Source organism: Rosa chinensis, chromosome 4, assembly GCF_002994745.2.
Source record: "Rosa chinensis cultivar Old Blush chromosome 4, RchiOBHm-V2, whole genome shotgun sequence".
Lineage (NCBI taxonomy): Eukaryota > Viridiplantae > Streptophyta > Magnoliopsida > Rosales > Rosaceae > Rosa > Rosa chinensis.
This window is the reverse complement of record NC_037091.1, coordinates 18901555-18927486: the sequence shown is the minus strand read 5'-3', so window position 1 is coordinate 18927486 and position 25932 is coordinate 18901555. Positions and strand designations below refer to the sequence as shown.

Sequence of the window (25932 nt, the reverse complement as noted above, 5' to 3'; positions counted from 1 at the left end):
CTATTAATTTAATAATGTTGCTGCAGCAGTAGTAGTTATTTGGTGATAAACTATGTTTTCTCAGATCGTAAACTGACATGTGGACAAAAGATGAAAGAGAAATATAACTTTTGCTTTAGCTATTCCTGATTGTGTATCTAAATATAACTAGCTGTTCAAGTAAATCCAGAATATGTGTCTAGCCCAAACTCTAGGTTACTTGACCTCTTTGTAATAGGGTTTAGAATTAGAGATATTCTCGGAGATATTCATAGATATCCGATTAATTGTATGATTATCTTTCCTTGTACAACTATGTATCTATGTCTTATATCCTCTATATAAAGAGGCCCCTATTACCAATGAAAACACGACTCAATTCTCTCCCAATTTTGGTTTTCCTAAAACACATTATCAGCACGACGTCCTAATCCTAAAACAATCCCAAAAGAAAAAAGGAGGAGGCAGCCCAAGCAGAAGCCCAGAAGCCTTCAAGCCCAACTCCAAAAGCCTAAATGCCTTCAAGCCCAAAAGCAGCCCAGAAGCCCACAGTCAACTTGGCCCACTGACCCACAGCCACTGCCACGTCAGCACAGGGACCCACTGCCATGTCAACACCGGTTAACCTTTTCCTGTCAACTTTCCGGGCACTTTTCCAGTCAAATTTTCCGGCGACCTATTTCTAGGTATTTTTTACTAAAAGTTTCCATTTTTTGAAGTTTTTATTTCTGTTCTCTTTTTTTTCTCGTGGACTTGCAAACTTCCTTCTTCTACCCCCCTTTCTTCATCATAGGGGAGACCTAATTAAGCCGAACTGTGGGGGTTCGTGCTCACTCGAGGCTTGGAGCTTGTAGAGTCCTCTTTCAAGATGAGTAACCTGAACAAATTGGACTTTGCTCCATTGGGAACAACTGGCTCTGGCCAGCATCTCAAGGTCGATGGAATCCTGGCTATGATTCTCGAGCCTAGCCAAGACGTGCTAACTGTTGAGCAAGCTCAAGCTTTGGAAGCAAATAGAGCAGCCTTATAAGCAAATAAGGCGAAAGCCATCATCCTAATGACTCGTCATATGGATGATTCGCTCCAGTACGAGTGTATGAATGAAGAAGACCCCAGAAGGCTGTGGGTCTCACTCGAAGATAGATTTGGCAACGCCCGTGACTCCCTGCTTCCTGACCTAGAAGTGAGATGGCATAGCCTCCGCTCCTGTGATTTCAAGTCAGTTATTGACTATAACTCGGAAGCACTTCGTATTAAATCCTTAATGAAATTCTGTGGTAAAGAGATCACAGATGCGATGTTGATTGAGAAGACTCTCTTTACCTTCCCCGTCTCTGCATTGATGGTTGCTAAGAACTATTGAATCGATGTTACTGTAGGACGGATCACAAGGTTTCATGAGCTCATGGAGCTATGAATGTCGCCGAAAAGCATGACAACATCCTTGTGAAGAACTATAATTCAAGATCCGTGGGAGCAGGGCACATTCCAGAATCCAATTATAGTCGCGCCCCTAAGAGAGGGCGCTAAGAGCGAAACCCTAATCTTAGGGATACTTCTGGACGTTCTGGTTCATATAATCACTCTACTTGGGAATGTAACCGCCAAAATAGGCGAACACGGAACCGAAGAGGTCAAAGTGGAAAGAGAGAGGGAGGCAACGCCTCTGGCCATGTTGGTGACGCCACCAACACTAAGAGCCATCTAAATGACGCTTTCAAAGCGCCTCAATCAATGGAGTCTGAGCAAAGAGATGTATGTTCTCAATGTGGAATATCCGGTCACTGGGCACACATTTGTAGAGCTCGTGAAGAAATTGTCACCACCTACAAAGCATATTGTGAAGCAAGAGAAGCTCACTATGTGGAACAAGAAGATCAAGAAGATGATCTAGAGTGAAGGGTTCAAGACTACAAACCTGGTTGGGATCAATAGATCGCCAATTCTGTTTAAGTCTTTATTTTTCCAAGAGATGTAATAAGAAATTGCCATATACTTTGTAGTAAATGCCATTGGTTTAGTTTTTCTTCACATAGCCTCATCCAAAATGAGTATGATGTCTAGGAAAGTTTTGATATAAGTGGTACTTAAGCGAGCTTTCCACTGACATCTCTCCACTCACCTGGTCATATTTATTTGGAGTTACTGAAAGAAGTCAAACGACTACCTTTGTTTTTCATTAGCTAGCCTTTGGATTAGATTCTCCTAATGGTTAAGAGACAATGATGTACTCTGTTGGCTTATGAATAAAATTTTGAGTTCTTTTCATTATGACTCCATTTTGATTCTGAGCATATTACTTTGTGACTACGATGGCTGGACCATCAGTATTAATTCAAAGACATGGAATAGCCCAAGTTCCCCTTGCCAAATGGCACCTTGATTACTGTCATAGAAACTCTCTACGCTCCTAGGGCAAATCTCACTTATGAATAGCTAACGGATTCCATGCAAAAAAACATGTAGAGAATGAAAATGAGTTCCTTTGCAATACCTCTAATGATTTTTAACAAAAGCACATCTTAGATAAGTTTATGTGTCTCTTTAGTGGACTCTATGTCACTATTTGAGCTATTAAATCCAATAAAGTCATGAGAGAAGATCTCTTAGATTTAGACACACATTGGCTTTGTCACGATAGGATAGGTCATGCTAGTCATGATATGATGATCCGTCTACTAAAGACTTCACATGGACATCTTTTCTCTCGAGCGAAATGAAGCATGAATCAAAAGTTGATTCCTGGACTAAGTGTGACCGTCGCCACTGCCTCTAGCGCCTGCCACTGTCCACCACCAGCCTAGGGCTGACATAGTCCTTATCCGTATCATACATCATGGTGATGACGCCCCAGGTGATGTTGCAATCACCAACTTTACTTCAAATAGCGTCTCAGACGCTTAGTCCTAACCAAAATCCTCATTGGTTGATTCTAAGGCCTCTCGCTCGTTTTACAAAGCTCGTTCCTTAGGGAAATTAGGACTGAGACAGTTCTATGCAAAGGATATGACAATACTCGTTCTGTTCTTACATAGAATCCATGGGGATTCTATGGACTGATTCAACTAACTTGTAGACGTTTAAATATCTCATGATGTTGGTTGACACACAAACACGCTGGTCACGTGTTGTGCCATTATCCACTTGTAATGCTGCTTATGCTACACTCCTAGCACATATCATGTGACAACGGGCTCACTCCCTGAATCATCCTATTCAGTCAATTGGATTTGACTATGCTAGAGAGTTTACATCGAAGCCTTTCGATGGTTATTGCAATGGGACTGATGTTGGACATCATATTCCCATGTACACACCCAAATGGTCTCGCGGAAACGACTACGATGGTAGTCAGGCCATTGGTAATGCGCACCAATCTCCTTATATCCGCTTGGGGTGATGCAATATCGCATGCAGCTATGTTAATTCGTCTACGACCCACCGCCACTCAATCTACCTCTGCGTTACAGCTAGTGACTGGGTATCATCACGTACTTACGCATATTTGAGTGTGCCATTTATGTGCCAATTGCACCGCCACAGCGCTCTATGATGGGTCCTTACAGACAAAAGGGCAACTACGTTGGATTTGAGATTCCAACTATTGTCCGCCACTTAATGCCCTTGCTAGGCGATCTCCTTACCACTATTTACGGATGTCACTTTGATGAGACAGTCTTCCCGTCGTTAGGGGGAGATAAGAACACGAATGTTCAGCAGGAACGAAAGGAATTATCTTGACCTGTCCCCACTATGTCTCATCTCAATCCCTGTTAAAGTGATGAGATCACATATCTGCTGCAAATATGCCTGCAAGGAATGACATCCCTACGAGAGGACGTAGTGCCGCCCTACACGGAGATGGGCATGGCGCCAACGCCAAAGAAAGTGGCACTCTGGAGTTACAAGCCATGCCCTTATCTAGGATGCGTGGGAGGCCCGTGGGTTCAAAGGATACTTTGGAACATTCCAATCCTTTGATCATTAAGACTCAAAATCCGTCTCATGAGAATCTTCCGGATTATGGTTATCGTTGGGGGACGCCTCAACGTCAGAACCTATTCCTGAGAATATAGAGCTCTATGAAAATTACACTAGTGTACATGAGACGTGGGATAGAAACTCCACCATAATTGATGATGTGGTTGCGCATTTCGTTACGCATGAGTTTGTTGAGTCCGATGATATCGAACCATGCTCCGTTGATGAATGAATACCAACGTAGAGAAATTTGGCCTAAATGGAAAGATGTGATCCAGGTTAAGTTGGATTCTCTAACGAAGATGAAGGTTTTTGAGCCTGTGATGCCAACACCTCCTAACGTAAAACCTATTGACTAATGGGTCTTCGCTAGAAAGCATGATGAGAAAAAGATATGGCAATCTCGCCTTATGTCACAAGGCTTCTCACAAAATGCCCTGGAATCGACTACGATGAGACATATTCTCTGGTAATGGATGTCATTGCACTCCACTACCCTGTCAGTTTGGTAGTTTCCGAATAACTGAACATGCAGCTTACGAATGTGGTCAGTACATATCTCTAAGGGGATCTAGATACGAAATATACATTAAGGTTCATGGTGGACTTCATTTACCCATGTCAAGTGGCTCTAGATCACGGAGCGCGTTTGCAATAACATTGAAACGCTCACTAAAGTGACTACTTGATTGGGAAAGGATATGCCCGTGCGTTTCCATAACAAGTTTCGGATTCTATCGCGGTTCATGTTAGACATGATCTTCATTAGAAGCCCTTAAAGAGTTAAGGGAAACCGCTGAACACTTGAAATCCGAGTTTGAGATGAAAGATTTTGGGAGAACAAGATTATGTCTCGGTTTGGAACTTGAGCATCGTGTTGATAGATGCTTAGGCATTTTGACATGGTCAAACCTTCAAGCACCCCTATGATCGTTTGTAGTCTTGATCCTGAAAAGGATCCTCTTCGTCTGAAGGATGATGACAAAGATGTGCTAGGGGGCAGAAGTGCCTTACTTGAGTACAATAGGTGCATTATTATACTTAGCTCAATGCACAAGATCGGATATCTCATTTGCAGTAAACTTGTTAGCTAAGATATAGCTCTGCGCCAACGCGACGCCATTGGATTGGTGTAAAAGATAACATTCGGTACTTGAGATGTATGATTGATATAGGCTTGTTCTATCCCTACAGAGAGACGGATTCGAACCCATCACACACTAGGAATGCTGCCAACACTGGCTTGCGTCCACTATCCCCATCCCAAAACAATAAGCGTTTTGGAAGGTTTAATTTGCTGATGTTGGGTATCTCTCTGACCCACACAAAGGTCATTCCCAAACTGGTTAAGTGTTCACCATGGGTAAAGACCATGATATCTTGGAGGTCTATAGAATATACCCTAGTTGCTATATCTTCGAACAATGCAGAGATTATTGTTCTTCACAAAGTGGTTCGTGAATGTATATGGATTGGATCCATAGTTCTGCATGTTCGAACAATTGTGGTTTGAAGTCTACCACAGATGAGCCTACGAGCATATAGGATAATGCTGCTTGTTTTGAAGCAAGGCTACATCAAAAGCGACCACACCAAGTATAATTAACAATAACAGACTTTCCTCAAGATTAAAGTGAACTAGGTTCTATTTGAGGACAATGTGGTAGGCTTGCTCACTAAGTCATTGCCTAAATTCCACTTTCGAGAAACATGTTGGTAGCATCGTTTGCGAAAGTTATCCGAACTCCCATGACCGTAGTCATCAGGGGGAGATGCAGACATTTGGGGGAGATGTCTACATGTATGGTCTAGAAACGCGAAGGGTGTATTGTGCTCTTTTTCCCATTCGACCGAGGTTATTTTTGTCCCACAAAGTTTTTGTTACTCGATAAGTTTTTTAGTGAGGCAACGAGAGGAGCACCACGTTTGGGCGACACAAGGGGGAGTATTCAAGTAAATCCAGAACATGTGTCTGGCCCAAACTCTAGGTTACTTGACCTAGTTGTAATAGGGTTTAGAATTAGAGATATTCTCGGAGATATTCATAGATATCCAATTAATTGTACAATTATCTTTCCTTGTACATCTCTGTGTCTATGTCTTGTAATCATCTATATAATGAGGCTCATATTATCAACTATGTCTTGTAATCCTCTATATAAAATGCCCCTATTATCAATGAAAGTATGACTCAATTCTTTCCTAATTTTAGTTTTCCTAAAACACTAGCACACTTTAGTTAAAATTAAATTTAACTTGTATATAACTAGACTGTTGGAATTGAAGTTGGTCAGTGAAAAGAAAAATGGTTTTGCCCTTATTTTTTCTTTTTCTTACGTTACTGCCATTCACCTTAAGTATAAAACTCTATCTTTTTTTGAGAAGTAGATAATTTCATTACTTATCCATGGCCAGAAGGCACGTACATTAGATGCTGTCTTACACCAAGTAATACTAGTTGGTCTAAGCTGTTAAGCACGTAACAGGTAACCCCCATTGGGAACAACTGGAGCACAAAGATTTAACCTAGCCATAAGGAGACAAATCCAACAACTATCTAAACCCTTTCTAGAGTAACCCTAATTGCCAAGGACCTCAATTGGTGTACAATCAGAGAAACTAAACTTAAATAGAACTAGACTAGAATCAAATGCTAGGTATCGAACATGGAAAGCTTAGGGCTTTCCCTTGCCCTTGTTCTTAGGGCTAATCTCATGAGTAGCTTCAAACGAAGGGTAAGTCAGACGCAAAGTCCCACTCATCTTCTTCTGAGGGCGAGGAAGTTTGTTCTTGCTTCCCAGAGGTCTTCCAACCTTCTTCTTCAGAATTCCTTGTTCACTCTCATTAACAGCTTCAACTAACCCTAGGGCATCTGCTCGCAGTATGGGAATCTTACCACCCAGGATTGTCTTGAGTTTCTTGGGGGAGGGAGTGCAACCTCCAGTCCTGTTTCTTTTCTTATACACCTTAGGCTCCACTTGCACAGTCTGAACAGGTGGGCAAGAGTCAACACTCCTAACCTTGAAGGCCGAACCGGAAGCATCGGTCCCAACCTGCTCTGTCTGCTATGCTCCTACAGGTTCATCAGTGTCCTCAGCAGCCATATCGGCCACAGAACTGGCAGACGGATCAACTTCTGATAAAGATCTGTCTAGCTTTCGGATGACAGGCTTTTTCTTCTTGAGCAAGGCAGAGGAGAGTTGTGGGAGTTCTCGACTGGCCTGGGCTGAAAAGGAGAAAATTCCACCTGCAGTTGGAGGACCACCAAATGGTATAACCCTAGGGGTGAAGATGGCTGGGTTGGGTGCCATACATTTGACCCCCTGAATGCGTAAGCAGGCCGCATTGAGAACACCTGCCTTTGAGATGCTCAAACTGAAATTTCAAGATTGGTTCAATCCCTGTATCCAAGAAGATCTGACGCTCCAAGAGAATAGGTTTGGAGATGTCATGCATGAAGAAGATGCGCATTGATCCTCTTCGAAACTCCTTCTTGTCATAATCCAGGAAACCCCCCAAGAGATTCCCAATGAGGACAAGGTTATCAGTCTCTTCATACAGTGGGGGAATACCTGAAACCTTAGCCCAGATGCGAACATGTTTCATGGAAACTTCAGCAAGGGGTAGAACTCCATCGTACTCCTCCAGGCAAACTGGAGCACGGTCAAAACACCAAACGCCACCTTTGAGAACCTTATTGCGGTCTCGGGCTGATCCGAAAGAGAATAGGAATAGATTGTCATTCTTTTCCTGAACCCTAAATTCCTTTTCCACCATCCACGTTCGAAGGAAGTGAGATTTGAAAGTGGCAGAATCCACAGGTTTGCAAGTGAGAGGTTTCCCAAGAAGAAAAGATTGGGAGGATTTCCTTACCGGGCCTCCACCAATTTTTCCAAGGTCAGGGGCTTGACCACCCTCAGCAAGAGCCAAGGAGGCAGCAAAGCTAGCGGTGACGGCGTCGATGGAAGCCATGAAAGTGACAGAGGCTGGGGGTAGGGGGCGGCAAGAAGGCCCCTTGCTAGGGTTTTGGAGAGAAAACCTAGTTGAGAGAAAATCTCGTTGTTTTTAACTTCAAGACATTCTAAGTATAAAACTCTATCGATCAGCTGTAGCGTTTCTTTATTCTTTTTTTTGGCCATCTCCTCGCCCTTCTTTTCGTCAATCGTCTCGGATCTCCTTCATATTGATCGCGGGTCTCAGCTTTCATCGCAAATCCTAAAAACTTGGGTTCGTCATCAGCAAGGTCATTAGGTGGGTTGGATTTTTTCCGTGATTCAGGATTGTTCAATTTTTTTTTTTTTTCCTGCATGAATAGATTCGTCCGAGGCTCGGCGAAGAACACCACCTTCGATAATTGTTGTTGCTATGTAGAGTTTTGTTGGGTAGCGATTAATGTCCCACTTTGAATTTAGTATGAGAATGGATTTTGAGTGGTTAAATAAAGGTCATTTTTCTATAAAAAAAAAAAAGGTTTAAGACTGCTATTTGTACCTGTGTATCAAAATTAACTATGCACCAGTGGTGTTGTTAAATTCTTGAATCTTTCATTTTCTTGAGTTGGGTAGTCTCAGGTTCTGAGTTACTTATGATTAGTTGGTTTTGATTGGATTCACACATCGATTGCATATCTGTTATTACTCAGGTCATCTCCAAAATTATAAAAGTGCTATTGGATAATTGGAACTCTTCTCGATGTACATGAGTGGCAGGAGGACAATGTCAAAAAGCTGAGCCAAAAACAGGTCTGTTGTAACAACATGCACCTTTTACTTTGGTTACCGATTGTTATTTGGAGAGAGTTTAATGTGCTCCTTTTGCAGTCAATTTAATTTGTATAAGAACTCATTTTATACTAGAACTTGGGTTAACGCTCCTATTCCTACTTGGAGGGTCAGAAGTTCTTTACCTGTATGTGAATATTGAGTGCGTAGTAAACCTGAACAAGGATAAGTTAGTGCCCTAGAAGTATGGAATCTGCTATCTTCTATTTTGCAATCTAGCTAGCTCCACCCATTGAAGAAACTTATCATGGTAGGCAGCCTACTAAAGTAGCATCAGCAACTGAGCTCCTCTGGTGTTCTCTGCGACTATATTATTTTCGAGATATTGTCAAGGCTGCCAGTAAAATCTATCATGTGATTTAAGTGTTATGCACTTCATGGCCTGCTTTAATCTCTTGATTTGATGTGTATTTGGTGGTTGCATAGAGCAACTAAATTGCGTACTTTAAACTGAAGCAGTTCCTTTCAAAAAATAATAATAATAATAATAACTGAAGCAGTTTTGTTTTTGATTTACGGTTGAGCTTAGAAAATAATTTCTCTGCGGGGAAGTCCAATGCATAAAAAACCTCTAGATGGTACTTCTTTTAATTCTTTTACTCGCACGAATGAAACTTTCTGATTATAATAATAAAAAACCACCCAGTTTAGTTTTTGGGTTTTTAGTTAATCTGTGTTTTTGGTTCTTTCTTTTGTTAAATGGTATATTCAATCCAAAACGGGCTATATCAATCCGAATATTTTAATTTCAATATTTATAGAATGTTCATATCTTTCTTACCTGGGTTTACCTCTTCAACATGAAACTGCATTTTCATATTGAATATTATGATGTTGATAGCCTAACCTGTATACAATTTTTTTTCCCAGTCTGAATTGAAGGTTTAACAATGTTGATAGTCAATCTGCGTGATGTCCAACCTCTTCAAAATATCAAAATAAGAGTTCGCGTGTGCAGATTTTGGAGAGGAAGAACAATGAAACCTGTGGTGCAAGATGATGGCCTGCAATGTGTACTGGTGGATCAGCAGGTAGCATTTGAGAACTCTATTTTCACTTCTCACTCACCGATCATATATAAACACAACCAAAAAAAAAGTACTGATTGGTTGTTTTAGCTTCATCTCTATCTATAGTTAAGCTATTAACTTTTTAGTCTGATTATATATGAATGTAAATGAGCTTGCAAATGAAAGAAAGCTTCTTCTTTTTTTCCCTGCCCATAAGTTTTACTCACATCTGTTTCAATTGTTAAACTTCTGACTTCCCTCTTAATTACTCCTCCAAATTTGACTATCCCCCATCTGTACCCTTTAGTCAATGTTTAAATGTTAAAGTGCAATGAATATCGACTGAGTTACTAATTTATTTTTTTTCCATTCACTTTGGCCTGTTAGTACTACCTTAATGTTACTGTTTGTCATACTCAGACATTCATGTATACCGGTTACCTAGATTAGGCTAATTTATTTAGCTTCGAGTTAAATAATATACCTTTCGTATGGGTTTCCGGATTTATCTTGCATTGGCATTGTAAGCTTATCCCATTCACTCGTCTGATCACATGTTTATTTTGTATTGCAATAAACTTTTAACTGATTTTTTTATTTTATTTACTTCTCTTCTTGATACTTCTCTCATTGAATTTGAATTTCAACCATTAATTTGAAATCTGATTTCCTGACTTTGTGCTATAAATGTGTTGAAATGTCTGGAGAAGCATATAATTAATATTCAAACTAACATTCCATTTCATCAATCACAGCTTCAGAATGGAGGTGTATCTCGGGGTTGCAAGCGATTCAACATCAGCCATGCTGATAGGAAAACCAGCAGATGTTCTGTTAGGAGTCAGTTTTGAAAAGTTAGTGATTGAAGAAGGGCACACAGAGCAGAGCAGTCCTCCAGAACAAATTTCAAGATCAAGGGGTCTATCCAGACATCCAACCATCACTGCAAAAGATGCTAGCAAGCGCGACCACCACAACGTCAGCCACCTTCAAAAAGAGCTTTGCAACCACCTAAAGACTCAAACTCAGAAGAAACTCTTCCAATCAGAACCCCGCAAAAAAAAACAGAAAAAGGTCTAAAGACTCAAACTCAGAAGAAACTCTTCAAATCAGAACCCCGCAAAAAAACAGAAAAAGGTAAGTAATGTACTAAAAACACATGTTCCTGTCTAAACATACAACCTTCCATACTAACCAACATTTCATCCACTCTTCAATGCTTTAAAACACAAGCACACGAGGAAGACAACAGCACGCCAAAATCACCACAGGTAAATGCCAAGCAAGATTAAAAACTACAACTCCTTTTTTTGGAGATTGTCAACAGAAGATCGGTGAAGCCAGTCATCTACTTTTTGCTGACTACATGACCGTCCTTTGAACTGCAATGACATAAACCATTTTTTAAACGGCTAATGGTTTTTACACTTTTGAACAATATCAGTTGGCAGCCAATGAAGCCATGAACATCTTCCTTGCTCACTGTAAGAAAATCAAACTAATTACTTTTTGATAAATTAATGGTTTGTACATATGATGCATACAAAATGCATCTCCCATACCTAGGGCGAAACAATATATTCTGTTATTGAATGAACGTCCCTTTTATATAGAAACACTGATGCCGTACTACTCTGATTTCCCTTATATCCCATAAGTCCTATCTGAGCAGGATAGATTCTGTTCTCTCTCTTCTTAGAGCTCTGTCCGTCCTTTGCTTCCTTGTACAAGTGCCAATCATCAATCAAACCTTGAAGGTCGTCAACAATCTGTCCGATACTTTTGTAATCTTGTACTTGCTCCCGTACCTTCTTTATCATATACTCACACCGATTACTTTCACCAGCTGTTGTGGCCAAAATTCTACCGTGGACATTGACCAGTTTTTTGCACTTGCCTCCGACTATTTCATTTGTTTTCACAGAAGTCTCACGCCCATCCCCAACAGCATATATGCAACCATTTCGTTTCGTGGAAATTGTCGTGGTACCTGTCGAGGCTTTCCTTCTGGAACTGCATATAATAAATTCAATAGGGAAATCAGAACATAAGAATATTTGGAAAACAGACAAAGAAAATCCATGTAGATTGAAAGGAAGGGATTGAAATCCTGGATCTGAAGCTTACCCTTTGCAAAAGAAGGCACCACCTAGATACTGGTCCAGCTTCTTCACTTCTTCAACTGCAGCAGAGTAATACAACAAGTCCTTACTAATCCATCCACATGAACTGACATCATCCAGAAAGCCACCATCATCGAGATAAAAGGACAAAAAGAAGAAGAAGATAAAAACCGGACTTGAGACAAACTCTTCCGATACAGATGCACAAGGTAGCGTGCTTAACTTATAATTACCTCCATTCTCTGGAATGTCAGAAGTCCACAATGTAAGGTTGTCCCTCAAGAGTTCCATGATTAAGGTGCTGCCCTTGTATGATTCCTCATAGAGAGTATCCAGCTCAGAGATAGCTTCATCAAAGGCTTGCTTTGCAAGGTGACAAGCTCTGGTAAAAGTCACCAATGTACAACCAAGTAAATTTCTTTTCTTCTGCTTTTGCTTTTCGTCAACGAACAAAACATTACATAAAATTGTTAAAAGAAAAATCTATGGCAGGAATATTGATAACAAAGAAATGCATACCTTTCAGGAGAGTTCAAGATTTCATAGTAAAAGACAGAGAAGTTCAAGGCCAATCTCAGCCTGATGGGATGTGTGGGAGGTAAATGAGTCTCTGCTTCGCTAGAAGCTGCCTGCAAATAGATAAACAAAGAGAAAATTTTGGTGACAAATCAATTACTTGTGCATTTGGACCGCAATCTGAAAAACAGTAATGATTTAGTTTACATATAGGAGGAGATATTCGGCATAACCATTTCAAATGCCCTCCACACTTTTTCGTGCTATCACATTGTAAATATATCATATGTACATCGTAAGCAAGGCAAACGGCCAGAAGGAAAACAAGAAATATCAGGTACCTAGCAGGGATCACGCACTCAAGGATTCATTAGTTGACTGCTTTGGCCAACAATAATAACTTGCACAATTTATATGCAAACTACTGCAGAATGACTAAACAGGTAGGAATCTTGCAATGTACAAGAACTTAACCTAAGACATAGATATACCGCGGCTGAGCAAGAACAGTCATCTTTAACGCAAAAACCGGTGTTAGATAGTACCAACATTAAGTTTAACCAGGTGTAATTAGCCTTGGGTAATATCAGCTATAAGTTTCTACTTCTTCCCTGTTCAAGCAACCAACAAGTTTTTGATTTCTTTCTTTATTCTAGTCCTCGTTTAGCACAAATTAACAACGGATAAACCAAATTAAACACTGTCCTGTATACCTGATAAGCTTCCATTGACTGATCAGCAACCTTTTTCCTCTCATCGCCAGTCTTAAACTCTGCCAAGTAGCGATAGTAATCTCCTTTCCTGCAATCACACAAAACAAACCACTGAAAACCCCAATCCACACCCCCTCCCCACCCATCCCCCCAAAAAAAAGAGAGACAAAATCTTCGAAACCACACTCACATTTGGTAGAAGAACACAGTGGACTCGAAATCTGAGCAAGATGGAAGGAGATGCTCATCAATAACCGTCATGATGTCAGTGCAAATGCTCGGGAGCTCAGTCTCCACCTTGTTGCTGAACTCCTTGATACGGCTCACATTCTGCTCATTCCCTTTGCTCTCCTCCTTCTGCTTGATTGACGACAGTATCCTCCACGAAGCCCTACGAGCTCCGATCACGTTCTTGTACCCCACAGACAGAAGGTTTCGCTCCTCGACAGTGAGCTCCACGCCAAGCTTCACCACTTTCGTCATCGCCTCCAGCATTTCTGTCAAAAGTCCAAAAGATAAAGTAAACACAAGTTCCGAGCTCAAACCCTAACCCTAGGCTGGATTTCGCTGTAAAAAAAGCACAAAAACTAAGAAACTGAAGGCCTAGAACTCGATTTTCCTGCCTAACACTGTTCGTATTCCAGATTCTCATCACAAAAAAATTAAAATAAAATTGGGAAAAAAAAAAAAAAAACGTTGCAGAAAAAAACCGAGTAAGGGCGAGAGAAGAACAATACCATCGTAGCGCTCGGCTTGCTCGGCGAGCTTAGCGGTGTAGACGTGCTTCTTTCTCTCATTCATGGTCAATCTCAGTCCCTCGGTAATTTTTTTTTCTTTTTCTTTTCTTTAATCTCTGTGAGCTCTCTCTGTTTCTCAACGTTCCTTCTCTGTTTTATGAAAACGTGGTGGAGAAACTGCTGAATGGGTTTTGGACTTGGGGGTCCAGTACCACAGGGCCCAGGGCTCGGTTCAGGCACGCCTCCACCACGCGCTGATGGACGCGTATGGCCACGCACTATTTGGTTTGGTGGGAAAAATAGACTCTATTTTGACTGGTAAAGGGAGAGGAGAAGGATTTGAATGATACCGTTGTGTTTTTTCTTTCAAGTTTAATTTTAAGCGGGAAATCTATGTCTCTGTTCTTGTGTGAGAGGTAAGCCTCGAAATTTCTTAAAAATTAAAAATTAAAATTAAAAAGTAACTAAGTAAAATTTCTTTTTTCTTTTTTTCATTTTCCACATATACGGAAGATTATTTCAGCTAACCACTTTCGTAGCGCTACCAAAAATTTCAAAGAATCTTTAATTTCTCACTGTCATACAAGAAATTAAGAAACTGATTTTATTTTCAATCACCCAATAATAATACTACTACTAATAATAATCAAAGAATTACTTCTCTTTTCAGTGTTGGTAACTTTTTTCTTTTCATTACAAAACTTTACCTAATTCTAGCCTTGGGCCCGTGTATACACACAATAAACTAGACCACATTAGCACAGTGGTGGTTGGAATGATTTCAAATTTTTTTTTTTTCACGAGAGACCAAATAAAATATGAGATTTTCATTCTGATATTTGGTAGCTCTACGAAATTGATCAGAAAATTACTTCTTATTCCAACATACCTCTCTATCTCTCTATTAACCTTTTTTTTTTTTTTTTTTTTTTGCAAAACCTTTTAATCCACAATCTAGGCATTAAACTTATTCGGCCTCGAGTTAAATGGGCACAAACTGCGGGGTAACTCGAACTCTTTGGTAATCAAACTGCGCCATCGCCCCTTTCACACCAATTCTCACCAACCGATCAAATCAACCTACCACGGTTGTACAAGGTTAAGTTTCCAATCCTTTGCTAATTTGTATTCATCTGCTAATTGCCTTTGTTGCAAGTTTAATTTTACCTCTTTAGATTAAAATGGAAGGAGAAATCTAACTTCAAACCGAACCAAAAAGAATGGAAATAAGAACGCGGATATACCATAAGCCAGGTAGCTAACCAAACGACGATAGTGCATTTATTAATCTGACACTTGGATTTTGGGAGGCTGATCTTGGTTTCTAAAAGGACGTGACATGGAGATGCGGGTTAAACTGGGAAGATAAATAAATCTCTAGGATAAAAATAAATTATTTAAAAATGGAAGCAGCTGTCATTTCTGAATGGCACACCCTCCCCCTCCCTCTTTCAAATTCTATATTTGCATATTCTTATAAGTATACTCAAATTTTAAAGTAGGAAATTGATATTCCAGACTGACATAATTCTAATACATATAAATCCACCGAACTGTCGCAAAGATTTGGGTAATGTAAACAGAGTTTCCTCAAAACAAACAGCCGCCGAACCGATGGTAACCTTGATCAGAAACCATAAACCACTCCACACGAGTGTCTTAATAGAAGCCCGAACCATCACAAATCTGCAATTAGAAAAGTGTAAGACACTCGGAAAAATATACTGCAACTTGAGCAAATATACTTCCAACTACGATACGAGACAAGTCAATCAAGTTAACATTAATAGCCTATAGGGACAGTCTGTAGGTTTTCAAAAATGTTGGGCGAGGTAGCCATAAAGCAGTACCTAACATCGGACACTTGCTTTCCCCCATGAAACACAAACCAAAAGAAATTTTAAACACGCGCACGCTATCCAGGGGTTGCATGTCATCATATATGTTGTTAAACACCAAATAAATATATGATGTCAACATTAAAAACATCCAGACTGTAATAAGACTGCAAATGCAAATCTATGATGCCTTCAACAGATGGTTACTGTATATTAACTATCAGCTATCCATCATGTAGACCTGACAGACAAAATAATACGGCTGGAGAAGACATTTAAAAACTATAATTATTCTACATCAGCCACACATAATGTAAAAGCCACAATGACCACAATAAATAAGGGCTGAACCAACTTGATCGCACAGCAGCAGTGGGAAAAAGGAACCATATAGGGTTTAGGGCACATGATGGATAGCTGATAGTGTGTGTGTGTATATTTTTTTTTTTTCTACAATACAGAGCACAAGGAAGTTCCCAGATAATATTCCTCAAAAACCTTAAAACAAAATTTACAGCTCACCATATTGAATTTGCACAGCCCATACTTTTTCACGATCAGCAGAAGACACAGCACCTGTTTAAGGAAAAAAAAAATATTTATATATATATATATATTGAATAAGCTACAAAATGTTGAAACCAAAAAACAAAAACCCTAAATATATATATATATATATATATATATATTTTCTACAATATAGAGCACAAGGAAGTTCCCAGATAATATTCCTCAAAAACCTTAAAACAAAATCTACAGCTCACCACATTCAATTTCCACATCCCATACTTTTTCACTATCAGGAGAAGACACAGCACCTGTTTCAGGAAAAAAAAAATAAGCTACAAAATGTTGAAACCAAAAAACAAAAACAAAAAACTATTTTGAAACACATGACACTGAACAGTAACAAAATAAGAGCAAAAAGTTTTGCTAAACGGGTGGAGCTGCAATGCGGAAAATGATCTATGATCCCATCAAGTGTATTAACTACACATTGAACACATTTCTTATCCTTTAAACAACATCTAAGGAAGTCCAAGATAACTTTGCTCGCAAAAGTAGAAGTCAGAAACCAACATACCCTCCGCATAGGGAGAAATGGGATCTTCCTCCACGACGCCTGTTTCACAGCAACATTGTTAATTACAAAATAATAACAATAAACAACCAGTAAATTTCATAATAATAAAAAAAAATCACCGGATCATGACGTCAAAAGCGCCCCCCCCCCCCCCCCCCCCCCCCCCCAAAAAAAAAAAAAAAAAACTTTACAGTGAAGACTATTTAATAATAATAAATATACCAGTAGTGTGATTAAGAAAGCAGAACTACTTGACCAGAGCAAGCATATAAACAGAGAAGTTGCATACGCAATGGCATATGAGATCCCCTCTAACAATTTGTTTGATGGCTCCGCTGGAGCAGAAACTATCTTCAAAAACTACATTATTCAATCCTCAGTATGCATGATGCACAAACCAATATGCCTTAGCACAAGGAATCATCTCCGCCGATGGGTATGCATGATGCCACTGGCTATCCTCTAATCACCCCAACAGAAGTTGCACAGTTTATTTCCACAGCACACAACATGAAGCGAAAGTCAAAAGTACACCAAATGGAGCGACAACCTCAAAGGAGAAGTTGCAGATGCGGAACAGACGTGGAAAGGTTTAGGGTAAGATATCCCACAGACAGATGGTGAGGGTAGAGGTGTTACCTAATTGTTTATCTTACTGTCTCCATATGATTTTGTGACTTTAATGTTCACCCAAATTTCTAATATATAAAAGACATCAAAATTCTGCTGACTCCAAAACCCAACATTAGCTCAAAATATGTGGATTCTTTATCGTGACCAAGAATGGCAAAAAACTGCAAAGCAGGGCAGCAATATGATTAAGTCGGAGATAAATGTGCAACATTATCAGTAAGTCTGCAATCCACACCAATTCTTAACTTACTTACTCCATTCAAATAGTGAAACATTGGACCCGCAACAAGCAAAGGTCAAAGGTAGTTTATAATTTTTAAAAACATAAGACATCGTAGTTATGCAGAAATACCCCCCTAAACATAGGTATTCATTGTGTAATATATAAAACACAACAAATCTTTTCCTTCATAAGACACAGGCCAAGCAAATATCATGTAACCAAAAACGATTGCCAGTATTCCCCAAGACCCCCCCCCCCCCCCCCCCAAAAAAAAAAGAAAATACTTTAAATCACAGAGACCAGATGAATTTCCTTTAAAAATATTTAGAGAAATTTAAAACAAAAATTAAAATCTTACCATTGGGTGTGCAGCAAGGGAAAAAGGGATCATTATCATCTGCTCAGAAAAGAAAAGAAAAAATGATCAAGTGAAATTGAATAGAATAACAAGACAAATATGAATGGCAACACAATTAAAAAAAAAAAAAGTATAATTAAGACTACAAATATCGATTGATCTGGAGAGTTTGGCAGGAGTTGCTCAAATTACATAAAACAAAATCAACACTTTTTCCATTCAATACTCGGTGCCCGAGCTAATCGAGCACAACTTAGCCGCAACCTCTAAAACAAAAATAAAAGCATACCTGAGATGAGTACTGAATCTCGTGGAATTGTACCTGTTTTGGACACACACACACTGTTAAAGCCGCCAACACCACACCACCACCAACAAAAACACGTGCTTCACTAGTGCATATTTGCACTCTCATTTGAAACTAAAAATAAAGACAGATCAAATGGCTTTCTCAGCAGACAAGAGAGACCAAGGATGGATTCTCTAACAATACCAAGGGTCGCAAGAAATTGCAATTCACAGGACGCAATTTAATCAAATTGGAAACAAAGGTGCAAGACTCGTAGTATAATGAACTGCAAGTCACGATATCTTCAGAGTCTAATGTTTACAACTCCAATCACATGGTACACTTTGTGTTCACCTGAAGCACCAATTGTCACGTATGCCTTCAATGACCGAGACAATCGGGCTAATGGTACCGACAGTTTGCAGGTTTTTGAAAACGTTAAACCAGGGTAGTAATTTGGAAACACCATAAAACATGCATGAGATAGTTTACCAAATAGAATGAACACTTCATTCCCCCAATAACACATAACAGGAGCATACAAGGAGCGTGTTATGCATGCGATACCAGGCATAGACCAGACAGAACAAAATGATTCGACTGGAGATTGCAAATATAACTACATCCTACCACATCAGCTATACCTCATGCAAAAACCAAAATGACCTGCTAGTGAAGTTATCCTCGATAACCAAATTGATCACACAGTATTTTGTCTAACAAAAGAAAATAATGACAAAACTATTCATGTTCTTCAAAACACAGAGCCGACGGTTTTTCCCAAACTTGAAAACAAAAATCAAGAGCTTACCATTGTAAAGTCTCCATTCAGTACCATCAGCACCTGTAAATGGCAATGTCAAAACCAAAAAGTCAGTACCATAATAAGAAACATGAAACTTTGATGAAACATGAACAATTGCATGCAAAATCAACAGTAATCCCATAAAAGAATAGTACACTACATTAGACATGCATTGTGCACCAGGACCAAAACTTTGGCTAAAGAAGTTGTCTCCAACAGACACATTTGTCCAAAAGTTTGGCCCAGAATTTTCTCTGAAATCAAGAGTCTTTTTTGCTTCAAAGTACAAAACACACAGTACCCAAGCAAATCTAAGAAAAGTTGACTGACAAACTGTAATAAAGCATTACCAGTGAACAACTCCGGTATTATTGGACCCCTGCCTGCTCCACAGTTACATGAAAACAGAAAAAAATCAGCATATGAAAACTGACATTGGATACTACCATAAGAAGAGCAAACCTGAATGTATAATAAGACACAAACAGCCGCAGTACGAAATTATCCATGATCCCATCACAAAAACCTTAAAAATATATATATATATAAAAAAAAGAAGGGAGAATCCATAGTCTTACAAAGTGGAAATGAATGCTTTGGTTTGCTAACCTTGAGCTTGCTACCTGCTTGTGGTAATATCATTCATGAGCAAATGTGAAAACCCAAAAACATAGTGTACTTTATTTAGTAAATCAGCTATAGATGCATCATGCAGAGACCAACATCAACAATACTCTTATGTAGGCTAAATCGGCCCCCAAATGATTCAATCAGGCCGCATGGACCAAAATAATTTGGCTGGAGAAGAAAATTTTAAAACTATAATTATTCTAAATCAGCCATAATGTAAAAACCACAATGACTACACTAATTAAGGGCTGGTACAGTTAATCTTCAAAAACCAACTTCATCACACGGCAGTGTGGAAAAGAAGATACATTTTCCACAACACAGAGCACAAGGAAGTTCCCAGATAATATTCCTCACAACCCTTGAAACAAAATCTAAAGCTTACCATCACGGGGGTCCACTTCGCAGTCATCTACACAATCCAAAGAAAACACAGGATCAGTCAAAAAAATAATATTAAAAAAATAAAAACCAAATCCAAATAAGAGACAAAGGTCGAAAGCAAAAAAATAATAATAATAATAATAATCATTATTGTGAACACTCGACATTGAATAGTAACATAAGAAGAGCAAAACGAATGTTTACCGAAAAAAAAAAAAAAAAAGGAGCTGCAACGCCAAAAATGATCTATGATCCCATTAAGTGTATTAACCACAAATTATACACAGACCAAAATAAATTGGCTGGAAAAGTTATATTCAAAAGTTTTCCTCAAATTACATAATATATCAACATATTCATCTAGGCAAGTCAAAATAACTTCACTTGAAAAAAGTAGAAAGTAAAAGCGTACCCATCGCATAGGGGGACACAGGTTCTTGTTCCGGCTTGGCACCTGTTTCGCAGCAACATTGTTAAATAAAAATGATTATAGTAAATCAAAAGTAGAATTAACTAATAAATAAAAGTACCCAGATCACAATGTCAAAAGCCCCAAAAAAAGTACAACACTTGAATAGTAACAAATATATCAGTAGTGATAAAGGACAGCAGAACTAGATCTCCGGAGAAAACATATAAATAGAGAAGTTGCAAACACAATGAGATGTAAGATCCCCTCCACAGTTTGTTTAATGGCTCCAATAGAGCAGAAATTATCTTCAAAAACTAAACTATTCTATTCTGGGTATGCAACATGACAAACCCTTGGCACCTGGAATCATCTTCTATGTTGGGTATGCATCATGCCCTCGGCTCTCCTCTAGTCATTCCAATATTAATTGACATCACTTTATTTCTTCAAACACGATATGAAACAAAAATCAAAAGCACACCAGATGGAGTAACAAACTCAAAGGAGAAGCTGCGGATGCAATGCTGGAAGGAAACGACACTAGTTGGAAATGTAACCAAAATATGGAAGGGAAAGAGATCCCGCAAATGGAAATTGGGCGTTAGAGGTGTTACCTAATTGATTATCTTACTTATCTTCCCATCTATATATTATTTTGTTATTTTAATGTTCAACTAATTTTTCTAATATTTGACAGACATCAAATTCTGTTGACTCCAAAACACAACATCAGCACAAGAGATAAGCATTCTCTATTGATACCAAGAATTGCAAAAAAACTGCAAAGCAAGGGAGCAGTTTGATTAAATTGGAGATAAATGTGCAAGACTATCAGTCAGGGTAAGCATCTGCAATTCGCCCTAATTTTTTGGATTGATAAGCGGATTCTTACACTACTTTAACTCCATTCAATAGTGAATCATTGGAATCTAAACAATCAAGCTAGTGACAAGTTATTTTATGATTTATGAAAACATAAGACATAGGGAGCTATTTAATCAAATTGGTGAAAAAAAAAAAGTGCAAAATCGTAGTAAAATCAAATTCGTGTATGCCTGAAAATTGGACTTGCAATTGTCATTTATGAGTTCAATGACTGATGACAATCATTGGGGAGTCATGTGGTAGTTATTTGGAAATACCCATAAAACATGGGGGAGTTTACAAATAAAATAAAGACTCCATTTCCCGCATAATACACAATAAGAGCATAGCAGGAGTGTTGTGTTGTGTGTGCGATACCAGAGGCGCATGATACCATTAGAAATAAATAAATAAATAAAATGTAAAAACCACAATGACCACGCTAATTAAGGGCTGGTAAAGTTAATATTCAAAAACGAATTCATCACACAGTAGTGTGGAAAAAAGATACATTTCCACAATACAGAGCATGAGGAAGTTCCCAGATGATCTTCCTCACAAACCTTAGAACGAAATCTAAAGCTTACCGTAACGGGGGTCCACTTCGCGATCATCTACATGATCCAAAAAAAAAACAGCATCCGTTTCAAAAAAAATTATGACAAAAATAAATAAATAAGTGACAAATGTCGAAAGCAAAAAAAAAAAAAAAAAACTCATTATTGTGAACATGCAACACTGAATAGTAACATGAGTAGAGGAAAATGAATGTTTGCTAAATAAAAGGAGCTGCAATGCATAAAATGATCTTTGATCCCATTAAGTTATTAAGTGTATTAACCAGACATTATACACAGACCAAAATAACTTAACAGGAAAAGTTATCTCCAAAAGTTTTTGTCAAATTACATTATATAGAATCAGCACATTCATATAGGCAAGACCAAAATAACTTCACTTGAAAAAAAGTAGAAAATAAAAACATACCCTTCGCATAGCGAGACACAGGTCGTTCTTTCGGCTTGGCGCCTGTTTCACAGTAACATTGATAAATAAAAAATAACTATAATAAATCAAAAGTAAAAAGTAAAAATAATAAATAAATAAAAAAGACCAGTGCCCAGACCACGATGTCAAAACCCACCCAGCCCCCTCCCCCCCCCCCAAAAAAAAAAAAAGGCACTTGAATAACAACAAATTACGTAATATAGAATCAACACATTCATCAAGGCAAGTCCAAAATAATTTCACTTGAAAAAAGTAGAAAATAAAATCATACCTTTTGCATAGGGGAACACAGGTTGTTCTTCCGGCTTGGCGCCTGTTTCGCAGCAAGATTGTTAAATAAAAGTAATTATAATAAATCAAAAGTAAAATAAACAAATAAAAAAAGAAAGAGCAGAACCCAACAGTAATTGACAACACTTTATTTCTTCAAACACAATGCGAAACGAAAATCAAAAGCACACCAAATGGAGCAACAAACTCAAAAGGAGAAGCTGCATAGGCAATGCTGGAAGGAAACGACACTACTTGGGAAGGTAACCAAAATATGGGCGTTAGAAAAGGTGTTACCTAATTGATTATCTTACTTATCTTCCCATCTATATATTATTTTGTTATTTTAATGTTCGAATAATTTTTCCAATATTTGAAAGACATCATATTCTGTTGACTCCAAAACACAACATCAGCACAAGAGATGAGGATTCTCAATTAATACCAAGAATTGCAAAGCAAGGGAGCAGTTTGATTAAATTGGAGATAAATGTGCAAGACTATCGGTCAGGGTAAGCATCTGAAATTCACCCTAATTTTTGGATTATTAAGCGGACTCTTAAACTACTTTAACTCCCATTCAAATAGTATTTCACCTAATTTTTGGATTATTAAGCTAGTGACCAAATTGATCACACAGTGAAAAAAAAATCAATAAATAAATGATGACGAAAGTATTCATAATCTTCAAAACAAAGAGCCGAAGGATATTCCCAAACCTTAAAACAAAAAATCAAGAGCACATATCCCAGAAAATTTAACCGTCAAAAAAATGTAAAAAAAAAAACAAAAAAAATCTTACGATGTGAAGGTCCAGGACGCTTGACCTTGCTACCTGTTTTCGCTTCGTTTCCTGACCTTGCTGCCTTGAGCTTGCTCCCTGTTGGTGGTAATATTGGATGATATTACTGAAAAGCTAAAAGAACACGAATGGCTGAATTGAAAATCAAAAACATACCAGATTTCTGGGCGTTCTTCCTGCTCTGCTCAGCCCCAGCCTTGCTATAGATCCTGCCGCCTGCGACGGAGGGTAGGGTTTTGCGTTTTCCTGCTTTCCTGCCTACCATGGTTTGGCGATGAGAGTAAAATTGAGAGGAAATTGATTCCCTAGGGATATATGGTTTTTATTTTCCTTTCTCTATCGGGTTTTATTGAGCCCATCCATCTCATACGGTTTTGACATCTGTCCTACTATGAAGCAGTTTTTTTTTTTTTTTTTTTTTTGCGTCCTCTCTGTAACCAAATAAAATAATAAAATTCTTTTCACAAAAATTCCCCCGTCAAAAAGTAAAATTAACCTATATTAGGTAATTGGGATCTGCCAAAAGTTTATTATACTCATAACTGAAACAGTCGGTGGCCGGTGCACTGTGCTTGTTGTTTGAAGTTTGAACAACCATCTAGTGGCAGGTGGGTCTACCGGCATGGTCTCCACTAGGGTTCGTCAATGGGCAACCCAGCTCGAAATTAATTTTTCGAGCCGGGCTGGGCTTCTCTTAAAAATCAAAGCCCAGAGCCTGGCTGGGCAGGGTTTTTTTGGGTGGGCAGGGCCGAGCCCATCATATTTATATGTCAAATTATTTTGTTAAAAAAAAAAACAAAAAATTATGATATGTTTATGATTGAACAAAATAAAATACAAAACTAAAAGAATATATGGCCTAATGCAATAATTAGTTCAATATAACTATACAAAAAATATTAATACAAAAATTCAATAGGCTTTTGGGCGGGCTTTAATGGGCATGTAACGGGCCGGGCCTGGGCTTTGAACCCTCCGCCCTATCCCTACCTCGTGCTCAATGGGCAGGGCCGAGATGGGCTTTTCAGTGGGCCGGGCCGGGGTTTTTGCCCAATGGGCCGGACGGGCGCCCATGGGCTTTTAGAACAGCGGGCCAAATGATGACCCCTAAACTACTCTTATTCATCACCAATCCAACACTAATCTCTTTCATTAATCAAATTAACCAAGGACAGTTTCGTATCTAACCCATTCCATTAAACAACATATCAATGTCACCATTTTAACACTTTACCATTCATGAGACTACAAACAACTTTCTGGTGATTTTAAGACTTCAACCACCAAATAAACTCCAATCACCCATTTACGACAATTAGAAACAGAACACCATCAATTTCACAAATCAAAGTAACCGGGCCCTTACCATTCTTCTTTCCCCAAAGTAGAGATCCTTTTGTCGTAGCAGCATTTCAACATCACTGACCATTCGACTCCCTAGCAGACAAAACATGATCAATAATCAACTCTCAACAGATTTCATATCCAAAATGGGATTCGAGGTTCTTACCTTTCCTCGATATCAATCGAAACTGTCCCAATAGCTCTCTCTCTATTCTAAAGCTTCCAATCACATATTCAAAAACCTCACACAGTCCAGTTTGATAGAATTAGGGTTCTCAATCCAAATATAAAAATATGGAGCCTTGACAATGAAGAGGGTGACGAGAAATCCAACTTACCAGATGAAAGGAGTAAGCTGGTTGCGCCCACGGCGGCGCTGGGTAGCTCACGCACTGGCGATGGCGCCTGCGGTGGTTCTGGCCGGAGTTAGAGGTCTGAACCATGGAGTTTTTGGTAGAAGAAGGCGTGCTGTTTTCATCTATGATAGTCGTGTTGAGCTTGCTCCCTATTGGTGGTAATATTGGATGATATTACTGAAAAGCTAAAAGAACACGAATGGCTGAATTGAAAATCAAAAACATACCAGATTTCTGGGCATTCTTCCTACTCTGCTCAGCCCCAGCCTTGCTATAGATCCTGCCGCCTACGACGGAGGGTAGGGTTTTGCGTTTTCCTGCTTTCCTGCCTACCATGGTTTGGCGATGAGAGTAAAATTGAGAGGAAATTGATAATGGTTTTTATTTTTCTTTCTCTATCGGTTTTATACAACGGTTTTGACATCTGTCCTACTATGGAGCGGTTTTTTTTTTTTTTTTTTCATCCTCTCTGTAACCAAATAAAATAATAAAATTCCTCACACAAAAATTCCCCCGTCAAAAAGTAAAATTAACCTTATATTAGGTAATTGGGATCTCTGCCAAAAGTTTATTATACTCATCACTGAAACAGTCGGCGGCCGGTGCACTGTACTTGTTGTTTGGTAGTGGCAGGTGGGTCTCCACTAGGGCTCGTCAATGGGCAGCCCAGCCTAAAATTAATTTTTCGAGCCAGGCTGGGCTTCTCTTAAAAATCAAAGCCCAGAGCCTAGCCAGGCCGGGCCGGGCTTTTTTGGGTGGGCAGGGCCGAACTCATCATATTTATATGTCATA

The 25932-nt window shown here is 38.9% G+C and overlaps 3 protein-coding genes and 1 long non-coding RNA gene across 11 annotated transcripts in view; 2 read left to right on the top strand and 2 right to left on the bottom strand.

The window, feature by feature from the left end:
* LOC112196369 (loganic acid O-methyltransferase) overlaps positions 1–25932 on the top strand; it is a 69187-nt gene that overhangs the window by 29873 nt on the left and 13382 nt on the right. The window lies entirely within an intron of this gene.
* On the top strand, positions 8027–12100 carry LOC112196372. Its single transcript, XR_002935154.2, has 6 exons — positions 8027–8211; positions 8603–8702; positions 9612–9772; positions 10507–11235; positions 11365–11508; positions 11598–12100. It is a non-coding gene; the product is annotated as an uncharacterized LOC112196372 (long non-coding RNA).
* LOC112196368 (14-3-3 protein 7) lies at positions 11229–13979 on the bottom strand. Of its 2 annotated transcripts, none has more exons than XM_040519340.1 (7): positions 13841–13979; positions 13294–13600; positions 13104–13191; positions 12394–12503; positions 12108–12256; positions 11879–11933; positions 11229–11764 (listed from the first exon to the last, which is right to left on the bottom strand). In XM_040519340.1, exons 1-7 carry the CDS (start codon positions 13902–13904, stop codon positions 11314–11316), a joined length of 1224 nt encoding a protein of 407 aa, XP_040375274.1. In that variant the 5' UTR covers positions 13905–13979; the 3' UTR covers positions 11229–11313. The 2 variants fall into 2 exon arrangements, with proteins under 2 accessions (XP_040375274.1, XP_040375275.1); XM_040519341.1 differs by having other exon boundaries at positions 11671–11764; positions 11879–11980.
* LOC112196371 lies at positions 15193–23767 on the bottom strand. Of its 6 annotated transcripts, XM_024336694.2 has the most exons (16): positions 23597–23764; positions 23441–23518; positions 22640–22681; positions 22348–22389; positions 21948–21974; positions 20497–20538; positions 20086–20112; positions 19649–19693; positions 19421–19453; positions 19077–19109; positions 18266–18298; positions 17977–18015; positions 16763–16801; positions 16443–16496; positions 16201–16254; positions 15193–15526 (listed from the first exon to the last, which is right to left on the bottom strand). In XM_024336694.2, the coding sequence occupies exons 1-16, from the start codon at positions 23703–23705 to the stop codon at positions 15519–15521; spliced, it is 705 nt and encodes a 234-aa protein (XP_024192462.1). In that variant the 5' UTR covers positions 23706–23764; the 3' UTR covers positions 15193–15518. The 6 variants fall into 6 exon arrangements, with proteins under 6 accessions (XP_024192462.1, XP_040375277.1, XP_024192464.1 ...); XM_040519343.1 differs by lacking the exon at positions 18266–18298 and having other exon boundaries at positions 23597–23766; XM_024336696.2 differs by lacking the exon at positions 19649–19693 and having other exon boundaries at positions 23597–23765.

Coding starts and splice junctions, on each gene's coding strand:
- LOC112196368 (XM_040519340.1), bottom strand. CDS start 13,904: ATGAATGAGAGAAAGAAGCACGTCTACACCGCTAAGCTCGCCGAGCAA. Junction 13,192..13,293: donor ACTGTGTTCTTCTACCAAAT/GTGAGTGTGGTT, acceptor GTGTGATTGCAG/GAAAGGAGATTACTATCGCT. Junction 11,765..11,878: donor GGTGCCTTCTTTTGCAAAGG/GTAAGCTTCAGA, acceptor TATTATATGCAG/TTCCAGAAGGAAAGCCTCGA.
- LOC112196371 (XM_024336694.2), bottom strand. CDS start 23,705: ATGGTAGGCAGGAAAGCAGGAAAACGCAAAACCCTACCCTCCGTCGCA. Junction 21,975..22,347: donor TGTGTCTCGCTATGCGAAGG/GTATGTTTTTAT, acceptor TGGATCATGTAG/ATGATCGCGAAGTGGACCCC. Junction 20,113..20,496: donor TGTGTCCCCCTATGCGATGG/GTACGCTTTTAC, acceptor TGGATTGTGTAG/ATGACTGCGAAGTGGACCCC.